At 44.3% G+C, this 15,000-nt stretch overlaps 1 protein-coding gene across 1 annotated transcript in view; it reads left to right on the top strand.

Annotated features, from left to right (window-relative positions):
- The window catches only part of srcin1a (SRC kinase signaling inhibitor 1a), a gene marked incomplete at both ends in the record, with an annotated part of 31,572 nt that overhangs the window by 8,432 nt on the left and 8,140 nt on the right, over window positions 1–15,000 (top strand). Inside the window, 6 exons of the mRNA XM_084328346.1 lie at window positions 4,340–4,470; window positions 5,919–6,066; window positions 10,071–10,386; window positions 11,387–11,666; window positions 13,627–13,766; window positions 14,162–14,326. Of these exons, the coding sequence (XP_084184472.1) occupies window positions 4,340–4,470; window positions 5,919–6,066; window positions 10,071–10,386; window positions 11,387–11,666; window positions 13,627–13,766; window positions 14,162–14,326 (1,180 nt within the window). The remainder of the gene's footprint in view (window positions 1–4,339; window positions 4,471–5,918; window positions 6,067–10,070; window positions 10,387–11,386; window positions 11,667–13,626; window positions 13,767–14,161; window positions 14,327–15,000) is intronic.

Below are 15,000 nucleotides of genomic sequence, written 5' to 3'. Positions count from 1 at the left end.
ATTAATCATTTTCTTTCGGTCTTCTTTTACAAAGCACAGTAGTAGGACATTTATTTAAAAGAAATTAAGAAAACGACCGAAAAAGGTGTAGGCTGAAGCTGAGGTTTATATTTCCTACCCTTTTTACATTACATTATTAACAAAAAACAAACAAAAAACATAATTCAATACATAATTTTGCAAAAACAAAAGGTTACGAAAGTTTCTTATTTTAATTCAATTATGTTATAATAAAATATAATTAGGATGATAAGGTTTTATATTTATGTATCAGCTTATATTTGAATAATTTCTTAAATGTATGTATCGTACTACACATTTCTTGTTTGTTGTCACAGTTGTTATTCCATAGTTTTACCCCTTTAACAAATACACATCTACTTTTTATATTTGTCCTTGTGTAACGGAGGCACCGCAGTCTCTCCACAGTCACGAGGTACAGTAAGTGAAGTGGCTGTGGACGTTAAGCGGTTCTGCAAGTAAACTCACTCCCCAGAGGCATCCAGACCCAATAGCAAGAAGTGAATTCACCTCTCGGTACAGTGGTCTGTGATGTGGTTCAACTCCCACTCAGGGCGATCCCTTAACAGGGGTCAAATAGAAAAACACAATGCAGAGTAAGATCACACCGGCTACACTTGCCTTTGAATCACACCGAGACGCTTAAGGCCCGAATATACTTCCCGCATCTGCAGATTGGTACGGCAGGTACGCGTGATGTAATTTGCGTAATTTTCGCCGACCCTCTTGTCTGCACGGACGTCGCATCCGTGTCTGTGTGCAAGCCAGATTTTGTAACCGCGCGGATACCTCCGTGGATATGCGTGCCGACTGCGCATGTGCCCAGCTGTCGTAACAAAAACACTCGACGTGACGCTTCCGGACACCACAAATGGACTATAAACAGAGCCACGTGCACAGCGTGTCTGGTTTTTGTTCTCGATCTATTGTGTCTTCTTGATCTGTACAGCCCATAAATCAAATAAAATAAAATAAATTTGTAAAGCCCGAAATCACAAGTTAATGTCCCCATGGGCCGGACAAGTCAAGTCAAGAGTCACTTTATTGTCCCATCAGCTGGGAAATGTGTCTTGGGCTTACACCCACACAACAGTCACAGACACATACATACAGACATGACACAACTGACTCCAAACAGAGGAGATAAACAATATAAAAGATACAGTAAAGTACCGGCACAGCAGGATGTCTGGCAACACCACATATATATAGTATGACCAAATATCGATTATCGAATATCGATAATATTACGACCAAATATCAGTTATCTGATTATTGCCGGCCATTTATCTGGCACTATTTTAAAAGTTGAACTGAGATGGGAATAAAGGAGTTTTTAAACCTATTTAGTCTAGAGAGCGTGGAACTCTAAACCTCCTCCCGGAGGGCAGTAGCTCATACTCGGCATGTAAGACATGGGAGGGGTCCGAGACTATTCTATTGGCTTGCCTTAGAGTAGCCTGTTCAAAAATAGACTGCAGGGATGGGTGACCTTTCACCCCTATGCTCTCCCATGCAGTCTGCATCAGACGGACCTGTTTGGACTTTACTTGTACAGACAGGTTGCCAAACCACGCAGTAATACCGTATCTGATGATGAGACTCTCTAATACAGACTGGTAAAAAAGTAACACACATACTTGATCTACACCGTAAGGCGGCGTAGAAAGTGCAGTCGTTGTTGTAGTCTGCTACACAGGCTGTCTACATGGGTGTTCCAGGTTAATGAGTTATCAACAAAAATCCCAATATATTTATGTGAAGAGACCTGTGAGATGGACTGTGTGTGGATGATGACCACCACAGGCCTGTGGTCCCCAACACCTCTGGGGTCGAACACCATCTCCTCAGTCTTCTTAACATTTAAAACCAGACAGTTATTGTCGCACCAATTTACAAACCGCTGGATTTCAGAATAATAGTCAGCTAGCTAGGTCACTGTCATTCGCAAGTCAAGAAGAAACATCACAATAAATCAAGAACAAAAAACCCATGGGGACAATTTGTTGTGGTTTCAGGCTATACAAATACATTTGATTTGATTTGATTTGATTGAGTTGCTCAGGTTGGGAGCAGAATGTCCGCCGTGTGAATACGGTTAATGGCCACACAGCTGAAAAACGAAACAAAAAACAAACTATACTACTGTAACCTGCACGTTGCTATTAAATAACAATAATAATTCATTTTATTTGTATAGCGCTTTTCAATGACCCAAAGTCGCTGACAATAGGCAAAACAAAGAACAGAGAAACGTAGAACCACAGGGAAACAGGGAACAGTATGAGTACACAAGACATAAAACCACGACTAACAAGCAACGAATACACAAGAACATAAAACCACGACTAACAAGCAACGAATACACAAGAACATAAAACCACGAGTAACAAACAATAAATACAGAAGCCAGTAGGGGAGACTATCAGGAAGTAAGTAAGTCAGTAAGTAATCTTCCTTGCCTATATTACTGTGCTAATTATGTCTCTACTACTATTCTCTCAACACTGTTTGACCAACAGTCTCACTGACCCTTAGCTGCCAGAGTCGTACCCTTCCTGCTGACTTGTCGTACAGAACTTGTACAGTAAGTCGCGTTGGATGAAAGCGTTCAGCTAAATGACTAAATGACTAAATGTAAATGCAAATGTAATCGTCTTGAAATGCGACTACATATCTCGGAGGCGTTCTCATTAGACGGTCAATCATGAGCCTTGTTAGGTCGTCGCCGCTAATCTGGGGTTAATTATTCATAGAAGAAGAAGCTCGATCCTCTGTGTGGTTTTAGGCTAGATTTACTCCACGTTGTTAAAGTTTGACGTTCGCTTAGTGGCCCCGCTTAGTCATCGTGCGGGGGGGGGGGGGGGGGGGGGGGTGCGGCTGTATATTACCGGTACGTTTTCCCGGTGAAGGGGTTTGTGTCTTTTGTTTTTACACACGCACGCACACACACGCGCACACATGCACACACGCGCACACACGCACACACCCACACACGCACACACACACACACACACACACACACACACACACACACACGCACGCACGCACGCACACACACACACACACACGCACACGCACACGCACACACACACGCGCGCGCGCGCACACACACACACACACACACACACACACACACACACGCCAAATGAGTTGTGAGCAGGTAAAAGCCTTAATATAAATTAGCCGTTGTGACACACCACTGTGTATAGTATAGTAATCATAGAAGTGCCACCTTCCTGCGCTGCAGTTAATTAAAGTATAATAAAGTACTCCAGCTCTGCCAGGCTACTTGGGCTCTATGAGAGGACAATTCAAATCAAATACACAACAATCATTGCAGGTAATGAAATGTTTGTGTCTCGAGCTCAGACTCAACGGCGCACAGTTAAGAAACGACAATGAATACACTTAATGGTAACAATAAGTAGAAGTGGTAGAGTATGTGTGCTCATGTTTGGTACATCTCTGCTAACATAATGTCGTCAATGTGCTCTTTAGCTACATTTTACTCGTATTTTGCATGATGTGTTTTTAACCTGTTCTTAATGAACTGTTTGCATGCTATATATATATATTATGCTTTCTTTTTTAGCTGCTTTTTAACATCAGGCCCGGAGGGACAACAGTTGGCTAACACTGTCTCACACATTTACAGTAATGTTCATTAATGTGTGTTGTTGTCCCTGTTCAAATAAAGTCTAAACTAAACTAGTAAACTTCCACAAATGTATTGTGTAAAAAAAAAAAAAAAAAAAAATGTAAATGCCCAAAGTGCAGTCCTTCCAATGATGGATTGTGCCTTCTTTCATATTATTGCAGTGTGAATGTGAGTTTTATGTGAGTTTAAAATGCCAGCATTTTGCCAGCTCCCCATAGAGGGGGGGGGGGGGGTGGAGCAGGGGGACACCTGACTCATTAGAAGAATCAAGAGGTTTATTTGTCACATACACACCAGGGCATACAGTGAAATGCGGGTGGCCATGCCCGCATCGATTGTGCAAAATACAATAATAAAAATAGGCATAGAAAAAAAGAAAATATAAGACACAAGATGTGCATGAATTTAAAAAAAAAATGCTAAGTTCCTGAGAAACTGGTTCCTATGTACACTACTATACAATATACAATTTACAATTTTAACTCCTCCATTTTTATACTTGTGTGTGTATAACAAACTTGTGTTAGTGTATCTAAACTAATACTATACAATACCTCCTGCTGAGGAGCAAGAAGCTGAGCGGAGATTCCGCGGTGGTGGTGTTTGACGTGCAGCAGCCTCTCTGAGCCTCCTCCTCCTCTCTGTCCCACATGGCAGCGACCTGGAGAAGTCGGTGGAGGACATCCAGAGGGACTCGTCGCTGCACCATCGGCTGGTGACGGTCCAGGAGCTGGAGGCCAAGGCTGCCCTGCTGCGGAGGCTGGGGGAGACCCTGACGGAGCTCCAGAGTTAGTGACACACACACACACACACTGCTGCGGAGGCTGGGGGAGACCCTGACGGAGCTCCAGAGTTAGTGACACACACACACACACTGCTGCGGAGGCTGGGGGAGACCCTGACGGAGCTCCAGAGTTAGTGACACACACACACACACTGCTGCGGAGGCTGGGAGAGACCCTGACGGAGCTCCAGAGTTAGTAACACACACACACACACACACACACACACTGCTGCGGAGGCTGGGGCCTGGGGGAGACCCTGACGGAGCTCCAGAGTTAGTGACACACACACACACACTGCTGCGGAGGCTGGGAGAGACCCTGACGGAGCTCCAGAGTTAGTAACACACACACACACACACACACACACACACACTGCTGCGGAGGCTGGGGCCTGGGGGAGACCCTGACGGAGCTCCAGAGTTAGTGACACACACACACACACACTGCTGCTGCGGAGGCTGGGGGAGACCCTGACGGAGCTCCAGAGTTAGTGACACACACACACACACTGCTGCGGAGGCTGGGGGAGACCCTGACGGAGCTCCAGAGTTAGTGACACACACACACACACTGCTGCGGAGGCTGGGAGAGACCCTGACGGAGCTCCAGAGTTAGTAACACACACACACACACACACACACACACTGCTGCGGAGGCTGGGGCCTGGGGGAGACCCTGACGGAGCTCCAGAGTTAGTGACACACACACACACACACTGCTGCTGCGGAGGCTGGGGGAGACCCTGACGGAGCTCCAGAGTTAGTAACACACACACACACACACACACTGCTGCGGAGGCTGGGGGAGACCCTGACGGAGAGAGAGAGTTAGTAACACACACACACACACTGCTGCTGCGGAGGCTGGGGGAGACCCTGACAGAGCTCCAGAGTTACCCAGCCACCCAGCCGCCCTTTAAATCATTCTTTCCAGAAGCAAAGAGGCCTAGAAGCGTGGCTAACGCTAATGGCACACGCATACCAGCGACTAGGCCTCTAGTGCCTACGAAGACACTGAAGGCACTGAAAGAGGATTTCACCCGTCTAATGAACACACTAGAGACTAGACAAATATCAAGACGTATCCATCAGTGGACCAATTGCATGCTTTTGCAGAGGACAAGAAGCCTTCAGTCGACTCCTTCAGACATTAAGCACCCCCCACAGCCCAAATGGAATGATAAAATAAAGAAAAAAAAATAAAAAAAAATTTAATTTCTTTTTTTTTATATAGTCGACTATACAAATCCTTAGTCGGGGACAGCCCTACTGCACACACACACACACCTACACACAGCATTTAAAAGTGAATTGTATCCTTTTAAATGCCCTTTTTAAAATGAGAAATAGTGCTTGGAAAACTACTTGGAAGTCCTTGAATTTCATGTTGCAATGTCTGTGGGAACCCTGAGCACAGCTCTCTCTCTCTTCTCCCCTCCCCCCCTCCCCCAGACCAGTTCCCAGGCCTGCAGAGCAAGATGCGGGTGGTGCTGAGGGTGGAGGTGGAGGCGGTGAAGTTCCTGAAGGAGGAGCCCCACAGGCTCGATGCCCTGCTGAAACGCTGCAAGTCCGTCACCGACACCCTGGCCACCATGCGCAGGTAAGGACGGTGCCCACAGCGGCGGCTCCTCGGGGAGGTTCGAGCGGCCGTCCGGTAATCTGACGGTCCACTCACACATTCACACACACCGACGGCGGAGGCGACCGTGCAAAGGTGCCGACCTGCTCATCAGGGGAGCAGTTAGGGGGTTAAGTGTCTTCTTCGCTCAAGGACACTTCGGCACGCTGCTGCCTGGGAGACGAGTGGGAATCGAACCGGGAACCTTCTGATTACAAGACGACCGCGCAGACCATCTGGTAATCGCCCGCTCCTTCCCGGGCAGCGCGTCGAAGTGTCCTTGAGAGAAGAAGACACTTAACCCCCTAACTGCCCCCCCCTGATGAGAAGGTTGGCACCTTGGCATGGTCGCCTCCGCCGTCGGTGTGTGAGTGTGTGAGTGAACGGGTGAATGTGAGGAACAGAAATGATGAAGAGCTTTGGATAAAAGGTGCAGTCTATTTACCATCTGAAAGCAAGTGGACTCTGGCCTGTATTGCCTTTAATGCCTTTAATACCTTTAATAACCGTCTGTAGTGTGGTAGTGAAAGGGTTGAGCTTCTGTAGTGTGGTAGTGAAAGGGCTAACCTGCTGTCGTGTGGCAGTGAAAGGGTTAACCTCCTGTGTTGTCGCAGTGAAAGGGTTAACCATTTGGCAGTGTGTTAGTGAAAGGGCTAACCTGCTGGTGTCGTGTGGCAGTGAAAGGGTTAACCTCCTGTACTGTCGCAGTGAAAGGGTTAACCATTTGGTAGTGTGCTAGTGAAAGGGTTAAAGGGTTACATTTTCTAAACCCATACATGTTTAGAGAGCCTCTTCTTACTACTGTTCACTACTACTACTGTTATCACTATTATCAGTATTAATTTGCACTTTGTTCTATATTCTATTATTATTACTAGGGATGTCCCGATAAAAAATTTGTGCTCCCGATCCGATCGCGATCATGTGATTTTGAGTATCTACAGATACCGATTTTTCCCGATCCGATAAAAAAAATATTATTATTTTTATTTTTTTATCCCAATTTCTCACATTACATTCACCCTGAATGTTGACGTTATCCAGGTGAAAAGTTAACTTCATTCAAGCGAGGCATTGCAATCCTTGACATAAATCATTTGATGTATAATTAAATCAAAGAAAATGCGTTTGGGTCTGAGAGTGTGGCTGGTCTGCCGTTCTGCAGCTGGATACTATTGGTTTGTTTTGGCAAAATTCTTCTGCTCTGTGTGACAATAAATAAATGAATGATGATATGCAATTTAAAACCAAAACTAAGGCCCCAGTATGAGTTTAAGACGTGAACATGGTCATGTTTGTAAAAATAAAAAAAAAAAAATCCCGATCTTCGGAAAATCACGTGATCGGATCGGGACATCCCTAATTATTACTACTATTCTCTACCTGTACCTTCCCCCCGCCCCTCCATGCTGCTATGACACTTTTATATTGCCCCAAGGAGATTAATAAAGGAACACTTGACTTGACTTGACCTATTTGCGCTCGACAGAACTTCCCTAGACAGATAAAAGGTTAAGTAGTGTGGTGGATTATGATGATTAATCAATTATACAATGAGCTTAAGTAGAGAGAGGGGGGTGGGGGCCTTAGCGCCTGGCCTCTCCCCTGGGTGTGAACGAAGCTATTGTTTGAGGAAACCCAAAGGATTCAAGTTCAAAGTTGAAGTTTTGTTTTATTTGTCACGTATAAGGTACAGCACATGTACATTACAGTGAAATGCTTGGTTCTGTATGAGCCCCCTGAGATTGTGCTTCATACAGTAAAAAGTAAAACGAATAAAGACCAAACCCTATACAAAATATACAAAATACAAACTAAAGTACAACCTAAAGTACAGACGTTTATGTTTAAGTTTATTTATTTATTACCCAGGGACAGTGCACATTAATCAACATCTTCCGTTTCCACATCAATGTAAATGTGCCAGAGTTTAGCTAATGAGCTCGTTTTCATCCGTAGTCCTACCATGCACGTCTCTATGGTGACGAATGAGGTACAAAACGCTACCTTCTTAACCCTTTCACTAGCACACTACCAAAGGGTTAACCCTTTCACTGCGACAATACAGAACCCTTTCACTGCCACACGACAGCAGGTTAACCGTTTCACTGCCACAAAACATAAGGTTAACCCTTTCACTACTGCACTACAGCAGGTTAACCCTTTCACTGCCGCACTACAGAAGGTGAACTATTTCACTACCACACTACAGAAGGTTAACCCTTTCACTGTCGCACTACAGAAGGTGAACTATTTCACTACCACACTACAGAAGGTGAACTATTTCACTGCCACACTACAGAAGGTTAACCCTTTCACTACCACACTACAGAAGGTTAACCTTTCACTGCCACACTGCAGACGGTTAACCCTTTCACTACCACACTACAGACGGTGAACCCTTTCACTGCCACACTACAGAAGGTTAACCCTTTCACTACCACACTACAGAAGGTTAACCTTTCACTGCCACACTGCAGACGGTTAACCCTTTCACTACCACACTGCAGACGGTTAACCCTTTCACTGCCACATTACATGAGGTTAACCCTTTCACTGCCACAGGACAGCGGGTTAACCATTTCACTGCCACACGACAGCGGGTTAACCCTTTCACTACCACACTACAGACGGTTAACATTTCACTACCACACTACAGAAGGTTAACACTTTCACTACCACACTGCAGACGGTTAACCCTTTCACTGCCACATGACAGCGGGTTAACCCTTTCACTGCCACATGACAGAAGGTTAACCCTTTCACTACCACACTACAGACGGTTAACCCTTTCACTACCACACTACAGAAGGTTAACACTTTCACTACCACACTGCAGAATGTTAACACTTTCACTACCACACTACAGACGGTTAACCCTTTCACTACCACACTACAGAATGTTAACACTTTCACTACCACACTACAGAAGGTTAACACTTTCACTACCACACTGCAGACGGTTAACCCTTTCACTGCCACATGACAGCGGGTTAACCCTTTCACTGCCACATGACAGAAGGTTAACCCTTTCACTACCACACTACAGACGGTTAACCCTTTCACTACCACACTACAGACGGTTAACATTTCACTACCACACTACAGAAGGTTAACACTTTCACTACCACACTACAGACGGTTAACATTTCACTACCGCACTACAGAAGGTTAACCCTTTCACTATCACACAACAGAAGGTTAACCTTTCACTACCACACTACAAAAGGTTAACACTTTCACTACCACACTACAGAAGGTTAACCTTTCACTACCACACTACAGAAGGTTAACCTTTCACTACCACACTACAGAAGGTTAACCTTTCACTACCACACTACAGAAGGTTAACCTTTCACTACCACACTACAGAAGGTTAACCTTTCACTACCACACTACAGAAGGTTAACCCTTTCACTACCACACTACAGAAGGTTAACCTTTCACTACCACACTACAGAAGGTTAACCCTTTCACTACCACACTACAGAAGGTTAACACTTTCACTACCACACTACAGAAGGTTAACCCATTTTTTACTTGCTATACTTATTTTATTTTATACTTATCTATTTTTGTCTAGCACAGTCTCTGGAGCGTAACAGAAAGAAGCATTTTGTATAAAAGTATTCTGTACTTCTGTATGACAACTAATAAAGACACTTGAGAACATAACGTTAACCATTTCACTGCCACACTACATAACGTTAACCCTTTCACTGCCACACTACAGACGGTGAACCCTTTCACTGCCACACTACAGACGGTGAACCCTTTCACTACCACACTACAGATGGTGAACATTTCACTACCACACTACAGCAGGTTAACCCTTTCACTGCCACACTACAGACGGTGAACATTTCACTACCACACTACAGCAGGTTAACCCTTTCACTGCCACACTACAGACGGTGAACGGTCTGTAGTGTGGCAGTGAAAGGGTTCCAATGCTAACCCCTGCTCCTCTCTGCCGTGGCGTCCAGACAGGTGAACGAGGGCGTGTGGAAGAAGCAGGAGGACGTCTTCTCCTCCGGCAGCCTGTCGACGGCCAAGAGCTGCTGCGACTTCGAGCTGAACCCGCCCCCCACCAGCCCCCCGCAGCTCAGCCTCAACGACCTGGCCAACTGGACCAGCCCCCACCACACAGGAGGCCACGCCCCCGGCCACGCCCCCCTCGGCCCCGCCCACCACCACAGGGCCGGCGGACACCCCCCCGTCCCCCACAAGGGCCGGGCGCTGGAGGAGCTGGAGCGCCGCGCTGCCGCCGACAAGGTCACCTCCTCGGTGGAGGTCCGGCTGGTAGGGACCCCCCCCCCCCCGCTGTCCTCCATGTTACATGTTTTATATCATAAAAAAATAGTTTTACTTTCTTTATTGCAGAAAAAACATGAGTTGAACATTTCAGTTGTAAATATTGTACATTTTCCATCCGTTTTCTTTTTTCCTTCATTCCCCCTTCCCCTCCCTCATTCCCACCCCATCCCCCCCGCGCGGAGGTTGACAACAAACACATCTGCAACACATATATATAGATAGATAGACAGAACAATTCTTTAGCATAGATGTGGCTGGAAAAAAAAGAATATCTTTTTTTAAATGTATTTATTTTATCGATTGATTTTTTTTCTTTCTTTCTTTTCCTTCCTTTTCCATAAGGTTAACGTGCCTGCTGCGTACATTATCCAGTTCATAGATACATATATTGTCCTACAGAGGCAAAATAATAAAATTATTGCCGATTGTATATTTTTGGAGCCAAAACAATATTTGCATAAACTATATATATTTTTAAATAATTTAAGGACTATTTGAAAATGGATGTCCATCCCTAACATACTGTACACACACACACACACACACACACACACACACACACACACACACACACACACACACACACACACACACACACACACACACACACACACACACACACACACACACACACACACACACACACACACACACACACACACACACACACACACACACACACACACACACACACACACACACACACACACATACATACATACATACATACATACATACATACATACATACATACATACATACATACATACATACATACATACATACATACATACATACATACCTGCTATGAATCAAAATACTGCATCCCTTGGCTGTATGCTCTACGTGGCTTCAACACAACGTACGCTCGGATCACAGTCACCTGCGCGATGCTTTAATACTGTATCCCTTGGCTGTATGCTAACTGAACGTATATAAGTGACTGTGTGTTTATAAAGTGTCCACATCCCCCTCCCCTTCCCAGGCGGCCGAGCGGGACTGGGAGGAGAAGCGGGCCACTCTGACCCAGTACAGCGCCCAGGACATCAACCGGCTGCTGGAGGAGACCCAGGCGGAGCTGATGAAGGCCATCCCGGACCTGGACTTCGCCGCCAAGCAGATCAAGCTGAACCAGACCGCCGCCCAGCAGTCGTCCCTCGCCCAGATGCCCGTCCAGGGCGGGGGGGCGGGGACCCCGGAGCACCGCGCCAGCAAGCCCCAGCACAAGCTCTCCGGGAAGGAGGGGGGGTCCCGGCGCGGCTCCGGTAACCTGTCGCCGCTTGAGAATTAGGACTGTTGTTTTTTTTAGAAGAGAATTTTAGTGCAAATTTGTAGGAATAAATTGATTGATTGATTGATTGATTGATTGATTGATTGATTGATTGATTGATTGATTGATTGAAAACTTTAGTTAACAGATTGCAGAATGGGTACAATACAGTACGGCTCAATACACACAATTGTTAAGGGGATGCAGACCAGAGAAAGACTTTCGTCTCGTTTACATCAGGGTCCCCCATTTTCAATTAATGATGACATTTATGACATACACAACAGACAGATATACAGATATATATATCATGACAATTATGACATACAGATATACAGTACTGTTACATTTGTGACATACAAGATATGCAAATATACAGTACTGTTAAACAGAGATCCTAACAGAAAATATATACATACGAGGGGGAGGAGACTGTACAATAGGAGGGGGTTTGGGTAGGGGGTGGGTGGGAGATACAAATAAGGTGTACTTTTTTTAAAGTGTCTAAAGTGAATGTTTAAAGTGAATGTTTAGGGTGGATTTTTAAGGTGAATGTTTAAAGTAAATGTTTAAGGTGAATGTTTAAAGTAAATGTTTAAGGTGAATGTTTAAAGTTACTGTTTAAGGTGAATGTTTAAAATTAATGTTTAAGGTGAATAGTGAATGTTTAAGGTGAATGTTTAAGGTGAATAGTGAATGTTTAAGGTGAATGTTTAAGGTGAATGTTTAAGGTGAATAGTGAATGTTTAAGGTGAATCTAAGGTGAATGTTTAAGGTGAATGTTTAAGGTGAATGTTTAAGGTGAATGTTTAAGGTGAATAGTGAATGTTTAAGGTGAATGTTTAAGGTGAATGTTTAAGGTGAATGTTTAAGGTGAATAGTGAATGTTTAAGGTGAATGTTTAAGGTGAATGTTTAAGGTGAATGTTTAAGGTGAATAGTGAATGTTTAAGGTGAATGTTTAAGGTGAATGTTTAAGGTGAATAGTGAATGTTTAAAGTGAATGTTTAAGGTGAATGTTTAAAGTGAATGTTTAAAGTGAATGTTTAAAGTGAATGTTTAAGGTGAATGTTTAAAGTGAGTGTTTAAGGTGAATGTTTAAGGTGAATGTTTAAGGTGAATAGTGAATGTTTAAGGTGAATGTTTAAGGTGAATGTTTAAGGTGAATAGTGAATGTTTAAGGTGAATGTGTGAGGTGAATAGTGAATGTTTAAGGTGAATGTTTAAGGTGAGTGTTTAAAGTGAATGTTTAAAGTGAATGTTTAAAGTGAATGTTTAAGATGAATGTTTAAGGTGAATGTTTAAAGTGAATGTTTAAAGTGAATGTTTAAGGTGAATGTTTATGGTGAATGTTTAAGGTGAATGTTTAAGGTGAATGTTTAAGGTGAATGTTTAAGGTGGATGTTTAAGGTGAATGCTTAAAGTGAATGTTTAAGGTGAATGTTTAAGGTGAATGTTTAAAGTGAATGCTTAAAGTTAATGTTTAAAGTGAATGTTTAAGGTGAATGTTTAAAGTGAATGTTTAAAGTGAATGTTTAAGGTGAATGTTTAAGGTGAATGTTTAAGGTGAATGGTGAATGTTTAAAGTGAATGTTTAAGGTGAATGTTTAAAGTGAGTGTTTAAGGTGAATGTTTAAGGTGAATGTTTAAGGTGAATGTTTAAAGTGAGTGTTAAAGGTGAATGTTTAAAGTGAATGTTTAAGGTGAATGTTTAAGGTGAATGTTTAAGGTGAATAGTGAATATTTAAGGTGAATGTTTAAGGTGAATGTTTAAGGTGAGTGTTTAAAGTGAGTGTGTGGATGTTGTGTGCAGGGAGTGTTGAATGGATGAGTTAATGTTACAGTGAGCAGCCTGATGGCCTGGGGATAGAAGCGCTATATTGTTGTTGTTGTTGTTGTTGTTGTTGTTGTTAGTAGCATGTTCTCAACCTCTCCTCACCTTGCCGTCCCGTGCAGACGAGCTGACGGTTCCCAGGTATCGCACAGAGAAGACCTCCAAGTCTCCCCCTCCCCCGCCTCCGCGACGCAGCTTCCCGTCATCCCCGGGCCTGACCACCCGCAGCGGAGAGACTCTCGTCCCTGGCAAGAGCATAAAGGTGAGTCTGACAGACAGACAGACAGACAGACAGACAGACAGACAGACAGACAGACAGACAGACAGACAGACAGACAGACAGACAGACAGACAGACAGACAGACAGACAGACAGACAGACAGACAGACAGACAGACAGACGGAGAGAGACAGACACACAGACAGACAGACAGACAGACAGACAGACAGACAGACAGACAGACAGACAGACAGACAGACAGACAGACAGACAGACAGACAGACAGAGAGACAGACAGACAGACAGACAGACAGTCAGACAGACAGACAGACAGACAGACAGACAGACAGACAGACAGACAGACAGACAGACAGACAGACAGACAGACAGACAGACAGACAGACAGACAGACTGACTAAGTGTCTGTGTTTGATGCAGAAGTCCGAGTCGGAGGAGGCGGCGGCAGATGTGCTGAAGCCCCACGTGAAGCTGAGGAGGACGGCGTCGGAGAACCCTCGTCCCGCCTCCACCCCCCCCACCCTGGCCTCGGGGGGGGACTGCCGGGAGGACGGAGAGGAGGACAGGATCGCTGCTGAACTGGAGGTACCGTCACAGGGATCACCCCAGACCCACGGAGCGCACGCAGGCAGGCAGGCCACTGCAGCTGTAGCTCCCCATCGGGGCTGAAAGCGGTACCTTGAGAAATAAACTACAGTAATAGCTCGGTGGTCAGGGGTGTAAAGTACTTGAGTAATTGTACTTTGTTACAATACTTAAGTACTGTTTTGGGGTATTTGTACTTTACTCGAGTATTATTAGGTTTGTATACTTGTACTTTTTTACTCAATTACATTTCAGAGAAAAAAAAACATACTTTTTACTCTTTACGTTTAAAATGCAGACCTACAAAGTACAAAGTACAAATCTCGCAGGTCCAACTATTTAAATTAGTGTGTTTGTTTCTCTGGCCGAACTAACGTTAACGTTATTAATCCTGCGGCCGCACTTTATTTAAAAACAGCCAATCAAATCCCCATCAATGGTAAATGAACCCGCCCACACCCGTGCTGATTGGTCCTTGTGCAAAGACTAGAAGGCAGGGATCTTTGATTAAACACCTGCTATCAGGAGAATAGACAGTCGGAGAAAAAGTTTTTACTTTTACTTTTTAGTACTTAAGTACATTTAAAAGTAGAAACGTTTTTTACTTTTACTCAAGTGTGCTTTTAGCCAGATACTTTTACTTTTACTTGAGTACGATTTTGAAACGGTATCCA

Source organism: Notolepis coatsorum (genome assembly GCF_963971535.1).
Source record: "Notolepis coatsorum genome assembly, chromosome: 14".
NCBI classification, from domain to species: domain Eukaryota; kingdom Metazoa; phylum Chordata; class Actinopteri; order Aulopiformes; family Paralepididae; genus Notolepis; species Notolepis coatsorum.
Note: the sequence above shows the minus strand (reverse complement) of the source record. Positions and strands in the feature narration are given on the sequence as shown.